This window comes from Eubalaena glacialis, chromosome 17 (assembly GCF_028564815.1).
Source record: "Eubalaena glacialis isolate mEubGla1 chromosome 17, mEubGla1.1.hap2.+ XY, whole genome shotgun sequence".
NCBI lineage: Eukaryota > Metazoa > Chordata > Mammalia > Artiodactyla > Balaenidae > Eubalaena > Eubalaena glacialis.
Window position 1 is genome coordinate 85,111,141 of NC_083732.1, and position 24,646 is coordinate 85,135,786.

General features: G+C 50.6%; 1 protein-coding gene across 1 annotated transcript in view; it reads right to left on the reverse strand.

Annotated features, from left to right (window-relative positions):
* Positions 1-24,646, reverse strand: part of COL22A1 (collagen type XXII alpha 1 chain) — a 247,984-nt gene that overhangs the window by 198,138 nt on the left and 25,200 nt on the right. Inside the window, exons 3-5 of the mRNA XM_061171582.1 lie at positions 15,942-16,016; positions 8,607-8,718; positions 4,354-4,477 (exon numbers count right to left, since the gene is read on the reverse strand). Of these exons, the coding sequence (XP_061027565.1) occupies positions 4,354-4,477; positions 8,607-8,718; positions 15,942-16,016 (311 nt within the window). The remainder of the gene's footprint in view (positions 1-4,353; positions 4,478-8,606; positions 8,719-15,941; positions 16,017-24,646) is intronic.

Genomic DNA, 24,646 nt, shown 5'->3' on the forward strand with positions numbered 1-24,646 from the left:
AAAACAAGACCCATCTATATGTTGTCTACAAGAGACCCACTTCAGACCTAGGGACACATTCAGACTGAAAGTGAGGGGATGGAAAAAGATATTCCATGCAAATGGAAATCAAAAGAAAGCTGCAGTAGTAATACTCATATCAGATAAAATGGACTTTAAAACAAAGAATGTTACAAGAGACAAGGAAGGACACTACATAATGATCAAGGGATCAATCCAAGAAGAAGAGGTAACAATTATAAAAATATATGTACCCAACACAGGAGCACCTCAATACATAAGGCAACTGCTAACAGCTCTAAAAGAGGAAATCTATGGTAACACAATAATAGTGGGGGACTTTAACACCTCACTTACACCAATGGACAGATCATCCAGACAGAAAATTAATAAGGAAACACAAGCTTTAAATGGCACAACAGACCAGATAGATTTAATTGATATGTATAGGACATTCCATCCGAAAACAGCAGATTACACTTTCTTCTCAAGTGCATACAGAACATTCTCCAGGATAGTTCACATCTTGGGTCAAAAAGCAAGCCTCAGTTAATTTAAGAAAACTGAAATCATATCAAGCATCTTTTCCAACCACAACGCTATGAGATTAGAAATCAATTACAGGGAAAAAAATGTAAAAAACACAAACACACAGAGGCTAAACAATACTAAATAAACAAGAGATCACTGAAGAAATCATAGAGGAAATAAAAAAATACCTAGAGACAAATGACAATGAAAACATGACGATCCAAAACCTATGGGATGCTGCAAAAGCAGTTCTAAGAGGGAAGTTTATAGCAATACAGTCCTACCTCAAGAAACAAGAAAAATCTCAAATAAACAATCTAACCTTACGCCTAAAGGAACTAGAGAAAGAACAAACAAAACCCAAAGTTAGTAGAAGGAAAGAAATCATAAAGATGAGAGCAGAAATAAATGAAATAGAAACAAAGAAAACAGTAGCAAAGATCAATAAAACTAAAAGCTGGTTCTTCGAGAAGATAAACAAAACTGATAAACTGTTAGCCAGACTCATCAAGAAAAAGAGGGAGAGGACTCAAATCAATAAAATTAGAAATGAAAAAGGAGAAGTTACAACGGACACTGCAGAAATACAAAGCATCATAACAGACTACTGCAAGCAACTCTATGCCAATAAAATGGACAACCTGGAAGAAATGGACAAATTCTTAGAAAGGTATAATCGTCCAAGACTGAACCTGGAAGAAATAGAAAATATGAACAGACCAATCACAAGTAATGAAATTGAAACTGTGATTAAAAATCTTCCAGCAAACAAAAGTCCAGGACCAGATGGCTTCACAGGTGAATTCTATCAAACATTTAGAGAAGAGCTAACACCCATCCTTCTCAAACTCTTCCAAAAAACTGCAGAGGAAGGAACAGTCTCAAACTCATTCTATGAGGTCACCATCATCTGATACCAAAACCAAAGATACTACAAAAAAAGAAAATTACCAACCAATATCACTGATGAATATTGAGATGCAAAAATCCTCAACAAAATACTAGCAAACAGGACCCAACAACACATTAAAAGGATCATACACCATGATCAAGTGGGATTTATGCCAGGGATGCAAGGATTCTTCAATATACGCAAATAAATCAATGTGATACACCATATTAACAAACTGAAGAATAAAAACCATATGATCAACTCAATAGATGCAAAAAAAGCTTTTGACAAAATTCAACACTGATTTATGATAAAAACTCTCCAGAAAGTGGGCATAGAGGGAACCTACCTCAACATAATAAAGGCCATATATGACAAACCCACAGCAAACATCATTCTCAATGGTGAAAAACTGAAAGCATTTCCTCTAAGATCAGGAACAAGACAAGGATGTCCACTCTCACCACTATTATTCAACATAGTTTTGGAAGTCCTAGCCACGACAACCAGAGAAGAAAAAGAAATAAAAGGAATCCAAATCGGAAGAGAAGTAAAACTGTCACTGTTTACAGATAACATATTATACATAGATAATCCTAAAGATGTCACCAGAAAACTACTAGAGCTAATCAATGAACTTGGTAAAGTTGCAGGATACAAAATTAATGCACAGAAATCTCTTGCATTCCTATACACTAACAATGAAAGATCAGAAAGAGAAATTAAGGAAACAATCCCATTCACCATTGCAACAAGAAGAATAAAATACCTAGGAATAAACCTACCTAAGGAGGTCAGAGACCTGTACTCAGAAAACTATATGACACTGATGAAAGAAATCAAAGATGACACAAACAGATGGAGAGATATACCATGTTCTTGGATTGGAAGAATCAATATTGTGAAAATGACTGTAATACCCAAAGCAATCCACAGATTCAATGCAATCCCTATCAAATCACCAATGGCAGTTTTTACAGAATTAGAACAAAAAGTCTTAAAATTTGTATGGAGACACAAAAGACCTTGAATAGCCAAAGCAATCTTGAGGGAAAAAAACGGAGCTGGAGGAATCAGACTCCCTGACTTCAGACTATACTACAAAGCTACAGTAATCAAGACAATATGGTACGGGCACAAAAACAGAAATACAGATCAATGGAACAGGATAGAAAGCCCAGAGATAAACCCACGCACGTATGGTCAACAAATCTATGACAAAAGAGGCAAGGATATACAATGGAGAAAAGACAGTCTCTTCAATAAGTGGTGCTGGGAAAACTGGACAGCTACATGTAAAAGAATGAAATTAGAACATTCCCTAACACCATACACAAAAATAAACTCAAAATGGATTAAAGACCTAAATGTAAGACTGGACACTATAAAACGCTTAGAGGAAAACATAGGAAGAACACTCTTTGACATAAATCACAGCAAGATCTTTTTGACCCACCTCCTAGAGTAATGGAAATAAAAACAAAAATAAACAAATGGGACCTAATGAAACTTAAAAGCTTTTGCACAGCAAAGGAAACTATAAACAAGATGAAAAAACAACCCTCAGAATGGGAGAAAGTATTTGCAAACGAATCAATGGACAAAGGATTAATCTCCAAAATATATAAACAGCTCATGCAGCTCAATATGAAAAAAAAAACCCAATTAAAAAATGGGCAGAAGACCTAATTAGACATTTCTCCAAAGAAGACATACAGATGACCAAGAGGCACATGAAAAGCTGCTCAACCTCACTAATCATTACAGAAATGCAACTCAAAACTACAATGAGGTATCACCTCACACTGGTCAGAATGGGCATCATCAGAAAATCTACAAACAACAAATGCTGGAGAGGGTGTGGAGAAAAGGGAACCCTCCTGCACTGTTGGTGGGAATGTAAATTGATACAGCTGCTATGGAGAACATTATGGAGGTTCCTTAAAAAACTAAAAATAGAACTACCATATGACCCAGCAATCCCACTACTGGGTATACAACCAGAGAAAACCATAAATCAAAAAGACACACGCACCCCAATATTCACTGCAGCACTATTTACAATAGCCAGGTCATGGAAGCAACCTAAATACCCATCAACAGACGAACGGATAAAGAAGATATGGTACATATATACAATGGAATATTACTCAGCCATAAAAATGAACGAAATTGGGTCATTTTTAGAGACGTGGATGGACCTAGAGACTGTCATACAGAGTGAAGTAAGTCAGAAAGAGAAAAACAAATATCGTATATTAACGCATATATGTGGAATCTAGAAAAATGGTACAGATGGACCGGTTTGCAGGGCAGAAATAGAGACACAGACGTAGAGAACAAACGTATGGACACCAAGGAGGGAAAGTAGGGGGGCGGGGGGTTGTGGTGTGATGAATTGGGGGATTGGGATTGACATGTATACACTGATGGGTATAAAATAGATAACTAATAAGAACCTGCTGTATAAAGTGTAAATAAATAAAATTAAAAAAAAAAAAAGAAGAAAGTGAACGTGTCTCAGAGCCCACACCAAGAAAGGACTAGACACGAGGTCTGAACCCAGGTCGTGCTGACTCTGAGCCAGTTTCCTCCACTACATCATGAACGTGCTGCTAAGAGAGCATGTGCCATAGGACAGCAGCACTGGCTGCCACCTCCCTGGCTGGGCTGAGGGTCCCTGAGACAGGAACTGGGCGTTCTGCCCCACCAGTTGACAGGCGCTTGACCGTCCAGGGAGAAGTGCAGCCCTCTGGCGGTCTGCCAGCCCCTGCAGCTGCCCTGCGCCTCTATGGACACCAGACCCTCCATCTCCCAGGACCAGGACAGAGGGCCCAGGACAGAGACCCCAGGAGAAAACACGGTGGTTGATGCCAAGCCCACGAGAAGGAGAAAGAAATCTGCACTGAGACAAGGCGTGCTGCTCCCACCTGCGGGATGCCGTACTGGTCGATGACCTGCCAGATATACCAGTCTTCTTTCCGAGACATCTTCCGGAGCCGGAAGGTGGTGACAAAGGCGTACTCATCAGGCAAGCCTTGCGGGAACACATCCCTGGAGGGAGACAGAGACAGATGGCGCCGGGCTGAGAGAAGAGGCTGCAAAGGAAGCCCACGCACGCCGGGGTCACGAAGTCCTGCCACTCTGACCTCCTAGGGTTCTGACGTCCACCTGCTCGCCTGCCTTCACTGCCTCTTCCTTCAGTCAGGGCCTCCACACAACCCTCTGCTGACCCTCGCCGTGGCCCCTTCACTGTCCCGCTGGACCCACCCTCAGCCCCGTCAAATCCACCCCGCAGTGCTCGTCTGCTTCCATCTCTCCAAAATCAATGATAAATGCTAAACTGCCACCCCGCCGCGCGGTCAAATGCGGCTGAGTGCTGCAGCCCTCACCTCTCCCTGCCTGCTGCCCCTCAGCAAGGCCACACTGTCACATCTTAGCCCGCTTGGTCCCTGCCCCACGTGCCAGGACAGCCTCCGTCTCCACAGAGCACTGGTTTCCTGAGCTCGGGGGACCAGCCCCTCCAATGGGGGGATCCCTCGACCCCTGCAGCTCCAGCCCAGACAGCCCTGCACTGCCCTTCCCCCCTACAAATTCAGCATGCACGTTGTTCCTCGACAGAAGCTACGGGTGTACGGTGTTGTGAGGCCCCCGCCCTAGCTGGGGCGGCCAGGCTCTCACGGGGTGACTCCTGCACCCCGCTGCTCAGCGGTCGAGCAGAGGCTCCCCTGCAGACAGCGGCGGGTCTCCAGAGCTCTCCTCTTAACCGCCAGCTGTTGCCTGGCACACCCGCTCACGGCGGGCCAAACCCTGCTCTGGGGGCAAAGAATGCAAGGCGCTGCCTTCTGCACTGGAGGAGTAGGAAACTGTCTGGCCAGAGAGCCAGGAAGGGAAATGAGGAGGCTTCTGCGTTTCTGGTTCTCGGACTCGTGGACCCTCAGGGACCCTTCGTTTGGCTGTAGAACCTGTGAGCCAAGACTGGTCCTCCCTCTGTGATCTCGGTTCACAGATCCGAGCCGGGAGTTGGTCCAGCCGTTCAGAGTCGTTCTCTGAGCTGGGATTTCACCCAGGATCACATCCAGGCACTGGGAACGGTGCCCTTTACTCCCTCAGGCCTTCCCAGGATTCAGGGACGTCCTAGGTCACTGCCACACAGGAGGGATACGGGGTTCCCCACCGCTCTGCACGGACACAGGCTGTGGAGCCTCAGATGGACACTGCCCTTCAATTTTTTTTCTTCTTACTGCATTAATGAGGCCATCTATGCCGCTGTTGTTTTCTAAACACACTTACTTCTCAACGCACATGTATGTATAATATACAAATATGCTATGTATCTAAACACACCATATCTATATATTGATCACTATATTTATATTTATATCTCTATCTACAGGCACACCTCGTTTTGTTGTGCTTTAGCTTTACTGTGCTTCACAGATACTGTGTTTTTTTTAAAAATTGAAGGTTTGTGGCAGCCCTGTACCAAGCAAGTCCATCAGTGCCAATGATATGTACACTGTTTTTTAAGACGTAATGCTGTTGCAAACTTAAAAGACTACAGTATGGTGTAAACATAACTTTTATACACACTGGGAAACCAAAAAATGTGACTCTCTTCGTTTTGATATTCACTTTATTGCAGTAGTCTGGAACCAAACCCACAATATCTCCGGGGTGTGCCTCTATCTCTCTCTCTCTCTATCGAGAGACTAATACTTTTTCTTAGGCTGTGTATATATACAGATATACAGGAGAGGGTAAAGGGATTGGAGCTGAAGGACCTGAGTTTGAGGCCAACCTCTGCTTCCCGGGAACTATGAGATTTTGAACAGGTCACTGTCCCATTTTGAGCCTCAAATGTCGCACCAGATAAATGCTGAGAATAATCCAAGCCTTGCTCCCCCCATTTTACTGTGGTGAGAAATAAGTTAGATAAGGTGTGTAAACTGCCCTTTAAATGTTTAGCAAGTAAGAAAAATACAAATATTGAAAGTGACACCCCTTTTCATTATGAACAAAATTAACCCGTACATTAAAAATTATACGTGTATGTATGTATCTGCGTAAATTGCATTAGAAATGAAAGGGATGCTATTCTCACTCAACACGTCAGAGCTCTGTCAGTTTGATTGTTTCTGGTGTTTTGCCATTAAAACAAACTCGAAACCATGCAGAAATTCCTTCTCAGGACGACTCAGCATAACATGAGCCCAAATCCATTTCCCAGAAACACTTCAGCCCCACGTCCAGAGAGCAGAGTCCAAAGCCATTGTGCTGCTTGCTCCAAATGTCCTGATAGAAAGACGGCATCCTCAGCAAGTGGGAGGCCTCTGCTGGGCTCCCCACCACATTTGCGTAACGTGTGCTTTCCTCCCTCTGTTTTGTTCTTTCTCTATTACACGTTTGCTTTATTATGATGATGATGATGATGATTTTTGGCCGTGCAGCTTGCAGAATCTTAGTTCCCCCACCAGGAATCAAACCTGGGCCCCCTGTGGTGGGAGTGTGGAGTCCTAACTGCCAAGGAATCCCCTTGTACGTTTGTTTTAAAGTGAAGTTGCGTGTGATTTTTTTTTTTCTGTTTCTAAGTGGTATGGATGAATTGGACAAGTTAGGCCAAAGAAGGGGAGTTAAGTGGGAAATGGAACCTGGATTCGGTTCATCCCTGTGTGGCCCCCAAATAAAAATGGGACCAGGTGATTAAGATCACCCAGCATCTGTATCTCAGCCCCTGTGTGGACAGAACAACACCCACAGTCAGGAAGGCATGCCTCCCTTAACGGTCTGCTGACTGTGATAATGGTCTCCATCACAGGGTGAGGAAACAGGACCCAGAGAGAGAAACTGACCTGGCGTTTCCTCTTCTGAACCAGCACTCTCCTGGGATGCTGGCACTGTGAGCCATGGAGGACGTTAGGGCCCGATACAGTCCTGGTGCAAGGCTGGCACTCAGAGAACGCCCACCGAGCTGGAGAAACGATTGCATGCCTGCAAAATGCAAGCTCTGAGGCCTGATGTGCCAAGCCCACCTTTGCCAGGCTAGTATCTAACAGAGGCTTCTCACTGATCGTGGACTGATTCATCCCCTCCTCCAGGCAGGGCTCAGCTCCACGCTCGGACTCAGCAGAGACCAGACTCAGGCCCTTCCAGGAGCTTCTCCCAGAGCAGGGGAGACAGTCTGCAAATGACTCATTGCACAAGCGAGTCGCTGGCTTCAATGTTGCTACATTTTATGCAGGAGGACAGATTGTGAGGAGAGAGAATAAGGGGAGGCCTGGCTTAACCTCAGAGTTCGGGGGAGGCATCCTTGAAAGCAGGACAGACGAGCTGTACTCTGAAGGACAAGCAGGGTCCCAGGTAGAGGGCAGTGTGGACAGTGACAGGCCAGGGCGAACCTGACGCCAGAAAGGCAGCACGGGGCTAGATCACACACAGGGTCTTCCCAGCCCCTTGGCTTAAGAACACTCAGAAGTAATTAAAGAGTTTTAAGAGGAAGGATAATGTCAAGATAAAATATCACTTTTCATTTTCAGAAGATCATTCTGCCTGGGAGGAGCAGAGTGGAGCATTTATTCTGGTGTCATCGTTAGCCCTTGACTCGAGACCCCACAGGTGTCAGACCCTGGACTAATCTTTGCATCATGATCCTCTCAAACGATGTTGCAAGGCGGACACATTCATCTCAGGTGAAACAGATGCCATGACTGGGGCACAGGGACCTCCAATGACTTGTGTAAGGCCAGGCACCCAGCAAACACCGACCTGGGTCTCCACTGGCCAAAGCGACTACATGGCTCTGGGTGGTGCTCTGCCTGCGTGTCATGCAGTGGCTGGTCCACAATAGGTGCCGTGGATCTAAGCCATAAATGACAGATGTTTGTCGCTTACTGAACTAATAGAAAAATGCAGGCATGAATGGATGGAGGATGAAGACCACACCTGTACGGATAGGTGAGTGTAGAAGGACCAGGGGACCAATAGCGTCAACGGTAATACATGGTTAAGAAACAGGCTGAATTCCTGGGTCAGTGATTCGGCTGCTTCCTTTCAGGGCGACCCCACCAGGCACTCTGTGGGCGAAATCCCTGCCCAGTGCTCAGTGAGCAACCGTGCTGAGCAGCGCCTTCCCACCCTTGCAGAGGCGTCCCGGGCAGCTCTAGAAGGAGAAGCAACCACTCACTCAGTCCTTTGCACCACAGGGAAGGATCCCATCCGGACGTAGGAACTCTGCGCCCCGTTCTCTCTCTCCCCCAAGATCGCCTTCACACTGAACAAATCCATCAGGTCAAAACCTGTCCAGAGAGAAGAGCCAGGAGTGAGTTTGGCCAGAGGAGCCCGGGAGACAGAGGAAAAGCACATCTGCTCTCTGGGAAGGTGGCCAGCCCGGCCTGCCCTGGGGGAGCGGGTGTGGGATTTAAGCGGAGGGAACTGTGCAAATACATCTCCCAGGTGAAAACAGAAACAACAGAGGGAGGAGATGGACAGCTTCTGTGTCCATGGCCAATTGCAGGAAACAGGCAGAGACGCTGGGGTTTCCGATGAAACATGAGCCTTCGTGAAAGTCCTGGATCACAGGCAAGCATGAAGTAAGCAGTCGGCCACCATTCTGGCCGTGTGACTAGCATTCAGGGAGCCCACGTGGGGACCCCCGGCTCACACAGGCTGGCTCTGCAGGCAAAGTGGCAACTTCGGCTTTCCTTCTTGCAGCCACATTTCCACAATTCATTTGGACTTTGCTTGAGTTATAATTTAGCAGCATTTAAAGTGCATGATTTTAAAGAGCGAAACATCAGAGAGAAGAAGACTGTTCGTGATACTGCATTAATGGAAAGGCGTATTTCGTTTTGTTTTGGCTCTGAGAGAGGACCTTGCTCATTGGCCACACGAAGTAATGGAAAAGACACGAACTTTGGGCTCAGGGGAGCTGGCGGGACAGGGGGTCATCCAGCTCAGTCACATATTTGTGTGATGCTGAGCGGGTTACAGAACCCGCAAGAGGCTCAGTACTTGGTTGTGACAGAAGGCTTGACACCCGCCACCTTGGCTGTCAAGAGAATCCCAGGCGGTCGCTCAGCCGTGGTAGGAAACCGACTCAGCAGGTCAGTTATTCACTCAGGATTCTCCACCATCAACAGCACACACTTATCCATGACCCCCTACGAAACCACCTGGACCGGTCTGGGGGGGCTGCCTTGAGTCCTGCAGCTGGGGTCCTCAGAGGAGCCCGACCACGATGCCCACACGGAGGCAACGGTGGGAGGTACCGGCCTGACACTGCGTCCCTGGGGAAGAGGAACCTCGCGGCAGGTGAGAGGAAGCCGCCTGCGGGTGGGCACCAGGCCTCACTTGTCCTCGCATCCCCGGGCTAACACACCACTCGGCATCAGTGGCACCTAACTCACGAGACTTCAGGAAGGTCCTTGCTGTCTCCAACATTCTGAGATGCTGCCATGGAAAACAGGAAACGAACTTGCAGGGCTCACATTAAGATGATTAAAACATCTTCTAACTAGATTCTGTCCTAAGAGATGATTTAGTCATTCAACTTGTATTTTGAGAGCCTCTCTGTTCCAAGCCCTGTGTAAGATGCTGCAAGGACAGAAAGGAATTAGCATCAATTGAGAGTTTCAGCAGCAGAGTCAGACAGGCCTGGGCTGTGTTCCTGACCACCAGGTCCTAGCTGTGTGACCTTAGGCAGGTTGCCTGACATCTCTGAGCACCAATTTCTTCATCTGTAAAAAGCGGATTGTCTTTGCACCTCATAGGATTGTGGTGAAGCTTGAATATGATACAAAGCTCTTCGTACAGAGCCTGACATAGAGCGGAAGACCCACAAAATAATTTTCTTACTAATTATTTCCCTTTACAATGATTACAGCCTCTTCTCCCACTAGATTCTATCCATGGATATCATTTATGCATTCAATACATATTTTTTGAGATCCTGCTCTGTGCCAAGCATGTATGAGCACTGGAGACGCAGCTGGGAGAACTGGTGCCCTAGTGGGAGACCAATAATAAGCAAATGTAAAGGACAATTTCAGGCAGTGAGGAATAATTAAACAGGATTTGATGGGAGGTGAGCAGGGGTGACCGGGCAGGCCTCAGGGGGCGGGCCACCTGAGCAGGGGCTGTTCCAGGCCTGGGGCAGGGCCCGCGATGGTCTGGGAAGGGATTCCACACAGAGCAAGGCTGTGCTGAGATTGAGGCCCTGGGGGACTTTAGGCACCGGCCCCTCCCCAGCCCCTGCCATTCTGAGGTTGCCTAGTTCTCAGAAAATGACTAAGAGTTGCCATCATGTCATTTCTAAACAGCATCTCACACACCAGCGAATTAACAGAATTCTCGGCACAACGTTAAATGAGACTTGGTCCTTAAGGTAGAAAACATGTGCCCAGAAGCTCCCATGGATGAAGACGGCATACCTTGGAACAGTGTGCACACTGAGGCAAGCGATCTAGCCTCCCCAGAGATGGTGGGGCCCCCCCAAGGGGCAGGCACCCCCAACGTCATCACTGGCAGCTCTGGGTTTAAGGCCTCACAGAGCCCGGCAGGTCCAGCGGGATCAGCTGGTGGAACGCACTGGGCCACACGAGGAGGGATCTCGTGAAGATCCAAAGGGCCGCCCGTGCACTGGGGCCCTGGACCTGGAAGTGACCCGTGGGGCTGGGAAGCAGAGGACAGTGGGAGGGGCTGGTGCCTGGGAATGGGGTGACTGGCCCACAAGGGTTCCATGGAAGGGACACAAGCGGTAAAAGGCCCGTTTAGGCTCAGATTCTGTTCCCAGGAAAGGCAGAAGAGGCGGGCGCAGGTTTTGGAGCCACTCTGCCCTGGGTGTGAAAGCCGGCCCAGCGCCGGCCGGGGCATAGCCCGCATCCTCGCGTCTCCTTCAGCAACGAGGCAAGGGTAAGGTCCCGACTTGCAGGCTCGACGCCTCGGGGCCTCGGGGCGTCCCTGCCATCTCCCCCTGCGGGAGCAACTGGGTCCCGGCGGGCTCTCCCGTTTGTCAGCACTCAGAGGCTCTCAGCGGCCTGGGAGCAAAACCCCTGGAGCGGTAACTGCCTGGACATGGGGTGGGCTGTCGCTCCAGGGAAGCAGCCACTTTCATTTAAGGAGGGAAAATGGGGACCGGAGAGCATCTCAGTGAGACACACCTGGGCCCTCCCTGCTCCGTGGACTCCGCAGCTCCACGACTCTGGTGCAACTACTCAGCCCCCGCAAACTCCCACTTCACGGGGCTGCCCAAGGTCCACAGGGATGCGCGGGCCCCGGGGGCTCCCACTGAGTGCTGGCTCTGACTCAGAGAGCGGGCTCAAGATCCGGCGGGCACGGGCCCGATGCCACCCACTAAGGTGTCAGGCAGAACGGCAAAGAGGCCTGCTCCCCCACTTCACAGCTCCATCCCTGTCACTGGAAACCACCACCTTAAGCTGGGCTTCCTTGTAGCAGTTATATGTGGGAGAATAAAAAATAGTTTTAAAAAAGCAAACATATGCTCTACTTTCTAGTTCCACTTTCATTGGCGTCCATGGATAAAAACAAAGACTTAAACACCACAAAACTCCGAACAACAAGCAATTAACTAGGAGGCAGCAAAGGGCACCGAGAGAAAGATGAATTGCCTGCAATAAATAAAGGCCGGGAAGGAAAATGAAAAATGTTCCCGAGGTAAGTGGACCCTGATGCGAGCGAGGCACCACGAGATAAAGCGGCGATTGTTTAATGTAGAAACTGCAAGGGTGCACCTCCCCGAAGTCACGGACTCAGCTGAACCAGGTGGTGTCGGGGACACCGTGACGATCGCCCAGAGTCCTTCAAAGGTCCGTGCTAGACGAAGCTTTGCCGGACCCCCAGGCACGGAAGTTACTCCCGGGTCTTTCGTGGGTCTGGCCAAGGTGCACACGGTTTATGTGTCCCCAGGAGAAGGTGAGCAATTTGAAGGATGGGACCTGATCTGACTCATGTTTCCATCCCTAAAAAAGTAAGAGCTCTGGTTGTCGTTCTTAACTGAGGCACCGTCAGTGGAAAGAGGGAAGGAGAGAAGAAAGGAATTCACTAAACCATTAAGGGCCTCCTCCATCTTAGATGCCCTGTTGGCTGCTCCAATGATCAACAGGACAAAATCCCAGCCCCAACCCCCAAAAGTTTAGTGTCTACAGGGAAACAGGCACAGAGAGAAGCTGTGCTGGTATCACGGGTAAATGAGAAGGAGGGGGAATGGCTGGGCTTGTATAACAGCACATGGAATATTTTCCCTGCCCAGCTGAGGAGTAATCAGGGAAGGCTTCCCAGAGGAGGCAAGGCCTGGCCTGAATTTAAAGAACAAATAAAATCTGGGCAGACACAGATGCAGGGAAGAGCATCCAAGGTAACCGGATGTGCAAAGGTCACCGGACCTGAGTCACCGAGGTTCTTTCTGAGAATCCCACTATTTTGGGATGTCAGGAGCCATGGTTAGGGGAGTGAGCTAGGCAGGGGCAGATCAGGCTGGGCTCTGTCGGCCACGTGAGGTGGTTTGAGTTTCTTTCTACAGGCAGTGGGGAGCCACGGAAGGGCTGTAAAGCAAGGGAGAAACACAATCTTGTTTCTATGCTCAAAGACCATTCTGGCAGTGGGGATGGAGGATCGGGGAGACTGGTGAGGACTAGACTTGGAAACACAGGCCTGGGGAGGAGGGAGGGAAGGAGCACTGAGCTGAGACCATCTGAGATGCTCGTGACGTGGCAACAGTTATCTGGAGGTGGGAACCCAGGTAGGAGGAGAGAGACATTAGGATGTCTGTGGCCAAATCTCAGAGCTGGACCGTGGCCAGCACTTTCTTTCAGCCTGAAATAGCTGACCCCCCAGGAATGCTGTATAACACCTTTAGTCACTAGAATTTGCAGAACATTCCATTTTTAGAGCCGGGAGGGGTCCTCAGAGAGATCATGTTGGATGTATTGTTGCGTAAGTGGGGAAACTGAATCTCAGAGAGTCGGGTGATGGACCCAGGCCGCCTGGCTGGGGAGCAGCAGGGCCAGACCCACGCCTCCAAACTGCTTTGTCTGTTCTGTTCCCCGTCCTCACTGTTCCAGCCCAGATAAGCCCTAAAAATAGCTGGAGTCATTTAAGGAACCGCCTGGAGGTGAGGCTTTGGGGAACTGCATTTTTTACAAAAGCTGCTCCGATTACCCGACCGCGTTTAAGTTGGCAAGTATGCGGCGCCATCTCTCCCTAACTCCGGTCTCGGCTCCAGCTGGCAGGAGCCTTTTTTCTGGTCTGGTTATAATTAGAGGAGACGATAGATGCCGCAGGCTCTCTGCTCTCAGAGCTGCACAAGCAGGGCATCTGCACCGCGTGCTGATGGATGCCCACCCAGCACTGTGATTTACTTCCTGGGGGCCTCGGAGCCCACCAAGGGGAGGCGAGGTTCCAGGCTCCACTGGCAGCAGATCTACACAGCGGATTCCGCACAGAGGGTCCCGTTTCTATCCAATCACCACAGGACTCCTCAGCGGGATCCTCACATGCCAGAGCCAAAAGGATTTGTTCCCAGCTTGCATAAGCACACATGTGCGCACACAGACGTGCACGCACGCACACGCATGCACACACACATACACACACACATTCTGAATCTTCCCAGCCAGCATCAGTTATTCTTCAGTGGAAAAAAATACTGGGGGCTCTTCACTCCGTAGAACGAGAGGAAAGCTCATTCTGATTCACAGACGATAAGGCAGATGAAATGGTGTTCATTTGTGCCTCCTCCCTCCTTCCCTCTCTTCCTTCCGATGGGCTGGATGTGAGCCCTGACTCCGCCACAAACTCAGGCAAATTACTTCATGTGTCTGTACCTGTTTCCCCAGCTACAAAAGACACAATGGTGCTGGTCTCCTACACTGTAAGGGTTACATGAGAAAATAAGTGCAAATCCCTTGGCATGCAAGGACGTGGTAAGCATGTAAGTGCTGGTAAGCGTCAATCATTACTATTTCTGTTATTAATGGTATTACTGTCATAACTTCCCTTCTATGCACAGACACACTGGATAATGAATTATTTAGGGGAGATGCCGTTACGAAGGATTCATCGCTCAGGAAGCCTGATATAGATAATGCAGCAAGGTAAAGATCTGCTTTCCAGAGGACTTCAGTGGAAGTTACCCCGGGGCAGAACCGGCAGGCCCAGCCAGACTCGAGGGATGGAGAATAGATTATCCAGAGCCAGAGCTCCGCTGGGTATTACCGAGGCAATCAGTGGGGACATTTGTGCTCCCAGCAGTTTTGCCCTTTGGACGGTGACTCAGCTATAAATATTTTCACCTCAAGGTAGCTGCATTAATGCAGTGACTAGGATGGAAGTCGTCTTGCTCTCAGGAGTTAGACAAAGACATCCTGATAGAGAGAGCACCTCACTGAGCACTGACTACAGCCCAGGCGCTCCCCCCAGAAGTGCTAGCTTATCTGGGAGACGCTCGATCGAGGAGAAGGCACAGCAGAGAGGGAGGCACGGCAGCTGATGAGGAGAGCGGCACCAAGCCGGCTGCCCCCGCGGGGATGTGCTGGGAAGTGGGTCAAGGAGCCGGGTGTTTCTTACCGACGCTCACTGGTTGAGGGCTGGGTCACTCCCGAGGAGTGTTAACCCCCTGGCACATTTCACCTGCCGTGCACACAGGGAGCATAGCCTTCTGCTGTTCTAGAAACATCCCTCAGGCGCCAGGGTGCAGATGCTGGCGTGTTCGCATGGGCAGGCAAACCCGGGCAGGGTCCCTGGGGAAGGGCAAGGCACTGCAGCACCTATAAGACACCGGGTTCTGATGGCCCGGGGCTCACTGCCTTGGATGGGAGACTGACTGCACTGCTTAGAAATGGACCCGAGATGCTTTGGGGTGGAGAGACGGGGCTCCTGACCCGGCCGGCGTTGGTGAGGAGAGCAGGGCTGGTGTCCTGGAGGGGGAGGAAAACTTCCCTGAGATCCTGCACTTGAAGTGTTCAGCTGGACGCCTGGCCACAGGGAGTAGTCAACGGATGCTCATCACCATCAGGACGAGGAGGAAGCCGGCTCAGCCACCCCCCACGCACCCCAGTTACCCCGTTGTGGTCGTGTACAGAGACAGCCTCTGCGGAGTTTATTTCTGCTGCTGGCTCCGCAGTCGTGTGTCTCTGTGTTCCCTCATCCATTGATTCACTCATGTATTTATGACTCTGATTCACTCCCAAATGCATTTATTTATTCACCCTTTGCCCGGCTGACAATCACTCACTCACCATGTCGCTCACTCCACTGCATTCTCTACCGACCCTACAGCATCACCACCCGCTCCCAGAGGGAACACGTGAACCGTCTTCCCTGTTGACGGTTCGTTGACGGGAGCTGCGACCTGCACAGTTCAGACCATCCTATTAGGACTTTGGTGAAGGACAGGAATGAGGACAGCACCAGCAAGGCTACCCTTGAATCAAGGAGGGTCATGGTCAAGTCCAGCAAAAAGCACAGCAAAGCAAGCCGTGTAGGGTGGCTGTTACTCTCTTACCTGTGATTTCCTTGGTTTCGCCATTGGTGTGCTTAAAGCGATCTCCTTCTACACGAACGCTGGGGCAGAGCACGTCTGAGAAAAGCAAGAGGAAACAGAGGTTGATGAGCAAACGCAGCCCACGGTTCCTCCATGGCACGTGATGTCATCGGGACCCCGCGCCAACCCCCCAGCATGCAGGACGTCCAGCATGGGGCAGACACAGAGGCAGTGCCACACTGACGGAGTGTTTCATTTACTCCCAAATGTACTTGTTAAGCATCGGCTCTGCCAATACTGTGCTCGTACAGGGATAAGAACAGGCATGGTCCCCACCCACAAGGAGCTCACAGTCGTCCATCAGAGGGAGTCAGACACGGAAAGCCACATGATCAATGGGGTCATAAGTGACAGAAATGGGTCTGGGTTGCTAGGGCACTCAGGACACAGATCCAACACCTAGCCCAGCCTGGGGAGGTCGGGGAAGCTTTCCTGGAAAGGTGATGTTTGAGGTTTCCCTTAAAGGAACAGTAAGACTCAGCCAGATGGACAAAAGACCAAAAGGCAATACAGGCAGAGGGAACTTCATTCATAAAGGCAGGAACTTATAGATGAAAATCCCAAGCCAGCGGGGTGTCAATGAAACAGGAAACGTGCTGGGGGCCCACCTGCAAGGTGTCTGTTATGCCGCCCCAGGGAGCTTTAGGTGCAATTCCAGAAGCAGGCATAATCCCAGAAGAAGCAAGACTGCTCAGTTACACAAAGGCAATGGAGTCAGTCACACAGTGAAAAATACTTCATTATACGATATTACATAAATGTCTTATTATACGATATTACATAAATGCCTTATTATATGATATTACATAAAAGTCTTATCTGAATGTCTTCATGATTTCTCACTTTAAAAAAAAAGTTGGAAGGAAAAGGGATTCTTTAAGTTGCCCTAAAATTCCCAGAAAGAAACTTACGGTTTCTTTCAAAGGGGAACGGGTAGGGGAGGGATAAATTAGGAGTTTGGGATTAGCAGATACAAACTACTATATATAAAATAGATAAACAACAAGGACCTACTGTATAGCACAGGGAACTATATTTAATATCTTATAATAACCTAACATGGAAAAGAATCTGAAAAAGAATGTGTGTGTGTGTGTGCGTGTGTGTGTAACTTAATCACTTTGCTGTACACCTGAAACTAACACAACATTGTAAATCAATTATACTTCAATTTTTAAGAATCCCAGAAAGAGCACCAACTGCCAGCGTTAAGGTTCCAGGCCCAAGTGTTGGCTCCATTGCAAGTTTCCTCATCTCTCTGTCGGTGTCAGTATGTGTGACATGGGACACCTTACAAAATACACACTTGTTGCAGGGCTGCTTGGAGGACGGAGCAAGATCAAGCCATAACAGGACTTCATTGTGGCACCGGAGGCAACTTAGTACAAATACTGCCCTGCCCTTGAAGCAGTCTGGTTACTATATACATTATTGTAATAATCACACGTTATTAGGCAGTTCTGTCATCCCATCAATTCCATGTGCAGTAATCTCTTTTCATACGTTTTCACATATGTTTCACTGCGGGACCAGTTTGAGGCCCCTTTTCCGATCAGCAGTGAGGGGAAAGAATCAGATCCTCCCTGATTTGGGAGGAGGTATTTTTAGTGTTTATCCCAAAGGCACCAGAGGTCTGACAAGCCCCAAGGAAGGAGTTATTTTGGAAACAGCACGGAGTTGTCTGTCTAGAACCAGATATGCAACAGGATGCCAGCAGTGCGCAGTGTTTAGACGGTGCCGCCCAGGACAGCGGCAGCTGCGGGTGACGGCCAAGTGCTTTAAGGTTGGCAGGCCGCCAGAGGGACTGGCTGCGACCGTGCGTCATTTAAAATGAGTTGACTCAGAAGGTTGTAGCCTTGATTATGAGCAAACCTCTGGAGGCTGACGGCTGGAGCTCAGGGCAGGCAAAGCTACTGAGCCTTGTCTCTGCAAATATCCCAAGGGGACGCCCTGATTCCCAAACCGGGATGGTGAAAGATAGTCCGAAAGCCATGACCACAGAAAAGATTGAAACGTTTCAAAGACGGTAGCACTTGCCCAAACTGCTTCAAGAAATCAGTCCCCAAACCACCTGCCAATCCCCTTTTGGGGCCATCACTAAGCCTCATATACTCCAAAGCCTCAAGGGGGAATTTATAGCTGACTTAGTAAGTCAGGACAAATGGCTCCCAAAATACCCCCTGCAGCCAGGCTCCCCAGGGAAGAGGGGGCCCCAGAGGTTCACCTCTTGGCAGGGAGGGAGGGTTAGCATCCAAAGTCCCTCTCAGCCCGTAACTACATCCCTTTGGCCAAGATACGCCTACATCTTGGATAATGATCTATTTATTTCCACGTTAACTCATTTATTCGAACTAAAATACTTACAGAGCTCCAGACACATTCCAGGCACTGAGCTAGTTCCAGGGACACATAAGTGGGATAATAGATAAGACACCGTCCCTATCTTCAGGGCGCTCGTGGGCTGTGACGAGGACTGGGAACAGGTAAGCTCAAGAAAGCGTCAGCGCTGCCGTGGCGTCCTGTGTCCCCCTGCTTCACGGGCTCCTCCTCCTCAACCCTTGCTTCCACTCACCCTAGCCTGGGTAAGGACCCCTCGGCAGGGCCCCGTGTCCTAGAGCTGATGGCCCCATGCTGAAGGCGCTGACTGGCATGGCTGGACACCCGGCTGAGCCTCAGTCCAGCTGTAGGTCCACTGCCTTCACGGCTCCAGGCACAGAACAGGCCTCGAGTCCATGCTGAACAGAACGACCAGTGACGCCTGAGCCAAGAAGTAAAGGCTGAGTGGCGGCCTGGACGCCTCTCGGGCGTGGGCTGCATCATGATGTTGACAACCCGGTGAGAAGACCGCACAGGCTCCAGGACTCCTGCCACTGAGGTGTCGCACACACTGTTAGTTGCCACCCGAATACCCATCCCCACTCCTTCCTTGCTAAAAGAGCGTCACTTTTATGCAGAATGGCAGCATTTTCAGCCTATGGAAAAAGCTGTGGCTGGTCGGTCTAAGCCAATTATGGTGATTCTGTTCCCCACCTTTCCAGCCGCCCTTCCAGCGAGGGATGGACCTGTGACCCAGTTCTGGCCACGGACATAAATACCAGAAGCGTGCTTGGTTGAGGAGGCGTGGTGTCTTAAAAAGCTTTTGCTTTTCCCAATGTAAGGGGACAGATAGGTAGAAGGGATTGGCAGGTGTACTTTCCCTTCTTCCTCCTTCAAACGTGGGACATAACATCTGCAGGACTGTCTAGAATTGAGGAGAGAGGAACTCCAGCTACCCCCAAGCCTAGGTGAAAAGCGTAAGAAAAAGAAACTCATTTTCCCGGTAAAGAAGCTACTGACAAACTGGATTACCTTCACTTAACCAATCAATACAGATTTATAGGTAATCATTCAGGATCAACATAAAAAGTAGTTCTGGAATTAAGGATAAGGGTAAGTTCTCAGGAATCAAAACGTGTGTTTAATTAGCTCTTGGTTAGTTGGTTGATTTTCCTTCTTGAAAGTGTGAAAACACAAAATAGACATGGCTGATTACAAAGCCCCTGTTCCCCTGGAGTTCATTTACTGTCACCCACTGCCATTCGTATTCCCTCAGCTTTCAGGAAGGCAGAACATTCTAGACTTCTGGAGAGCAACAAGATCTCTTTCCACAGTATGAGTTCTTTTTCACCAGAAGCCTTCAACAGAGGCCAAGTCTTGGTTGATCAGGGCTGCTGCTCCCAGGGGGACACACCATGAATTCACTGCAGTTTCCCGGGAAAAACGCTTCAAGTTGCCCTCAGTTTACCAAATGGCAAAAGGGTAGAGTGTGTCTGAGCATCAGGGGAGGAGGGTTTGCACAAGGTGGTCTCTGCCGTCCTTCTGCTTCATGCTGAACACCCATGGTTCTGTCTAGAGAATATGTGCCATGCTGTCCCCTGGCTCCCTGTCCCCTGGCTCTCAGCCAAGAGTTTCTCCAGTTGGGAAAAAAAGGGTGCTGGCAATTATTGAGTGCCTACTGTGTGCCATCCACCCACCTGGAAATGTTACCCACAACAACCATTCGAGGAGGTAGACTTTGTTTCCATTACACGGATGTTAAGAACTGAGGCTAAGAGAGGTTAAGAAACTCCCCAGATAGGAGGAGTATCTGGGTTTGAATGAAGGTCTACCTGTGTCTAGAATGTCGGAGGGGAGACGGTTCCCCGGCCTAGTTAAGCAGCACCAGGAGAAGCAAGGAGCAGAGCGCCGCGGGAGGAAGCAATCACTGCCCATCCATCACCGCCTGGCAGTCGCTGCGGAGTGCAGCTCACCACAGATGGGATGATGACATTCCAAGTGGGCAGGGGAAGAGGCAGAGGAGGAGAGAGATGAATCAGACCCCCAGCAGACTCACGGCACAGTTCCTCAGCGGCTCCGAGGCCAGCCAGGAAATCGTCCACACACCCCCACTGTGGAGAGCCAGGCCCCAAGGCCCCAGGGTCGATACGAATAATTAGGATCGTAAGGGCTTCCAAGACTGCGTGCCCACACGTCCAGGTACTGTGCTGGGTGCACGATGTGGACAGTTTCTGCTCTGCCGGGGGATGGAGTTATCCCCGTGGTCAGGAGACAGATGTAGAGGGCTTGCTCTGCACAGACCTTGTGCTAGGCATGTCGAATCCATCAGCACGTTGACTGAGCTCCCCCTACAGCTTTACGGGACAGGTGCTGCCGTTTGCAGATGTGGAAAGAAAGGCACACAGAAGTCAGCAAGACGTCCAAGGCCACAGAGCTAGCAAATGGCAAAGTCAGCATGCTGGCCCCAGCCTCTGGCTCTGGACCACTACAGCATGCACTCTCTCCAAGGTCACCTGCCGAAGGCCACCCAGCACAAAGGCGCCCAAGTCTGTCTCCAAAGCCTGCAGGGACAGCCAGCCAGCATGCTACTTCCTGAGGCAGCCCTTCTGCCTCTGGACACCCCTGACAAGTACAAGGGGCTTCTGCACCCAGAGGTTTCACGTGCTCTCCGAGTTCTGCCCATCGGGTCCGTCTGCTTGTGCCCACTTACACCTGGCTCTGGGCAGGGCACTGGGGAACCTGGGGTGGGCAGACGGCAAGACCCTGCCCTTGAGTGTGTCCTCTGCTGGCACCAAATCCAGAACAGGTCCCGTGTCTCTCACAAAAGCCGGCTAGATGTTTCAAGACAGTCAGCGTCCTCCTCTCTCCAATCTTCTCCAGCTGAGCATCCCTGGCTCCCTGGCAGCTCCCTCACCCGGAGGAGAAAGAGCAGAAAGAATAAGATCCCAACGGGGGCAGTTAAGAATCTAAGCGCACACGCACTGTAGACTCACAGCTCCCGAGGGCACGGCTAAGGCATGTTCCCGCTGACAGATGCCAGTGTTTAGCATCCTGACACATGTCAGTGTAGTTATCATGCCCATTTTTCAGATGAGAAAACTGAGTCTAAGAGAGCTTAGATGACCTGCTCAAAGCACACCCCTAGTTAGTGGTGGAAACAGAATTCAAACTCAGTATGACTCCAGCACTCTCGTACTCGCTACGACAAACTGACGTATATACACAGGGGTCTGGAAGAACATATATGACACTTAAACTAACTGTGGTTACCTCTGGGGGGCAGAACTTGAAGTGGTTTTTATTTCCTTTTTCCCTTTCTGCATTTTCAAATTTGTTTTAAAGGTCTGAACATGATTCACTAGTACAGTGTTTGTAGGTTATCAGTGTCATTCTTTTTTTTTAATAGTAGGCCTGAGCCTTGCCCTGGGGCTCTCGTTGCTGATGCAGCAGGAGGCTCTAGGGGAGGGGGCAGCGGGATGGCCAGGGACGGGCAGGCAGCCATGAGGGCTGTTTCCAGAGGTGAACTGGAGCCCCGGAGGACAGCTGGTGCAGACATCCCCAGGAGGTCTGGGGGATGGCAGGGGCCTTGTGGGGCTCAATATGCACTTCTGGACCCAAGAGCTGCCAGTCAGGGGGACAGGCCCCCATTTTCAAGGGAGCCACCGTGGAGACAGACAGACAGACAGCAGGACAGATGGGAGAGAGCTCTGTGCCACGGCCAGCAAATACCTGCAGATGCTGGGAGGGTTCACTGGTGGGGGCCGAGGACACAGGGACACCCTAACCAGCAACGAGCACGTTCTTTGGAGTCACTAAAACGCTGGCGCATGTCATGAGCTCCCTGCAGCTCTCAGCAAGGGCAGGCCGGGGCCTCTCTCCACCCATTTGCGAAATGGTGAGGAAGAAAAGGGAAGTGCTGGACCTGCCCTGTGCACCACCTACCAGCTACTTTAAACAGTTATGTGCTCTGATTTCACAGCAACCCTGCAATACGGGCATGATGATGCATGGGGAAGCCAAAGCTCAGAGAGGTTAAGTAATTTATCCAACATCACTCAGCCAGTAAGTGGCAGAGGCAGGAATCAAGCCAGGTAGTGAGGCTTGGACATCGAGCGCTGGACCACTATTCTACACACACATCTGAGCATTAGAAAGCACCCTGGGTATGAGTATAATAACAAACAGGCAGTCATCGGATAGCTCCACTGCCTCGAGGTCACACACAGGGTCTCATCCAATGCTCTCACAGGGCAGATATTAGCATCCGTTCTTTACAGGTAAACAAGGAGCTTTCCACATTTTTTAAAAAAAACACACAAAAAAACAACAAAAAAACAAAAAAAAACACCTAAAGATTGTTATTAGCTGCATCCCAGGGCCATGGTGTGGACTGTGTGAGGAGCAAAGAGGACAACCCAGGGTCCAGGTTCCACCTCCACCTCCTATTCTAGAACTTTCTGGAGATTCCCGGCCTGCATTTCCCTTCTAGGTCAAAGTGAATTGGCACTTGCTGCCTCCCCAGAGGCCCCAGATCCCCTCGCTTGTCGAGGCCCACCTCCCAGGTCCCTTAGGCTGGAGGGAGGGTGTGGTCAGGGTGCCCAGTCTATGGGGGAATGAAGGCTAAGTGTTTTAGAGGCAGCCTGGTGGTAAGAGACAAAGTACTGCTAGAAAGAAACCCCCACCCCGGGCCTGCTGACAGCAGGATCACCGGGTCCGGGAGACCAGGGCCACCCATCCTCTGTCTCAGGAAGAGCACGTACAGCGTGAGAACGGTGAGGAGGAGAGGCTACCGGGCGCCCTCCCGCCCGAGCACACGCCTGCCTGCTGGGGTACAGTGAAGCGGGGACGGGGCCAGAGGGGGAAGTGCTCCCCAAGGCTGGCGAGGGGCAAGGTCTGGAGCCTGCAGACACCCACCACCCACGTCAGTTTCTCCTTCTGTGTCTGTTTCCAGACCCAGAAACAGGCGTAAAAGTTTGTGGGGTTTTTCCCCATCCAAGATCATCCTGAAGACTAAATGGACCAGTGGATGAGGAGTTCACGGCCTGATGCCTGGCACCCAATACGAGCTTGTTCGTTCCTTCACTCATTCAGCCAACACGTATTTGCACAGCTCCTGACCCATACGTCCTGCCATAAGGAGCAAACGTGTAAACACGCAGGAGGGGGCCCCGCCCTGTTGGAGTGATGAGCCAGACAGAGGAGAGGGCAGAGAGGAAACGCAGAGACAGACACAGGGAAGCGAGCCAGCTGCCACGAGTGATCAGTGCCGCTGGGGACACGTCGGTGACGTGGGAGCCAGGATGCACGTGGGGTGCGCCGGCCTGAGAAGACCTCCTGGCTGGGTGAGCTCTGGGCTGAGAGCTAAGAAGGGCGTGAGCAGCCACGGGAAGCGCAAAGGGAAGAAGGTCCCAGCGAGGGCAGAGCCCTGAGGAGGAAGGGGCTCGGCGGGCCCAGAGGTGGGAGGGGGACCGAGCCCTGCAGCACAGCCCAGGGCGTGGAGAGAGGAGAGGTGGGTCAGGGGAAGCCTCCTAACCCCAGGGCAGGGAAGAGATGGCTCTGCCCAGATACAAGGGGGCCGTGATCCAGGCCAGGGGCAGTGAGACTCCTGCGAAGAGGGCGTGGTTTCGATTGTCCTGGGCTACTTGGACCTCTTTCCCTCCTTGGGACTGTCCCGTGGGCAGAGCACCAGTAGGTGTCACCAGAGACTGCGAGGACCTCCTGTAGGACTGGCAAGAGGAGCCTGGCGCAGTGGGACGGCAGGAGGTAGGCAGAGCCCTCGGCCAGCCTGAAGAGGTGCCAGGGCCCAGCTCAGCCTAGCAGTGACCTTTGGCACCTGGTGTCTGAGAAGCACCTAAATGCAAACCTCCTTCCCTTCGCGCCACGTCCGACGAGTGCCTGCCACGCACCTGGCGCTGAGCCGAGCCAGGGCACACGCTAAGGGGCCCGCGGAGCTCAGGGAGCTGCCGTCCAGCAGACAAGATGGAAACTGGTCAAGTAAGGCCTTGATGTCTCCAAGAACTCTGTGATTATAACCCCTGAAAGGTACTGAGGCCAGTGGGGGGATGAAAACAGTGGGATCAAAGGGTGTCTCCACTGAGATTTGAGGGATGAGTCAGAGGCAAGTAGGTGAGAGCGGGAGGAGGGTGACCCATCAGGGGTGCAGGCCAGGGCCCGAGGGTCGGGGAGCATGGACACCACGGCCAGAATGGCAGACAGGGAGACGAGGTGGAGCAGGGGGCGGGGACGGGAGGGGTTGGGGGTGATGGGTCCTGGCAGGAGGTGCCCCTCTGCCTGGGGGCCTGACGCTGGCGGGCAGGGGTGGAGGTGGACGGACCGGTGAGGAGGCTACC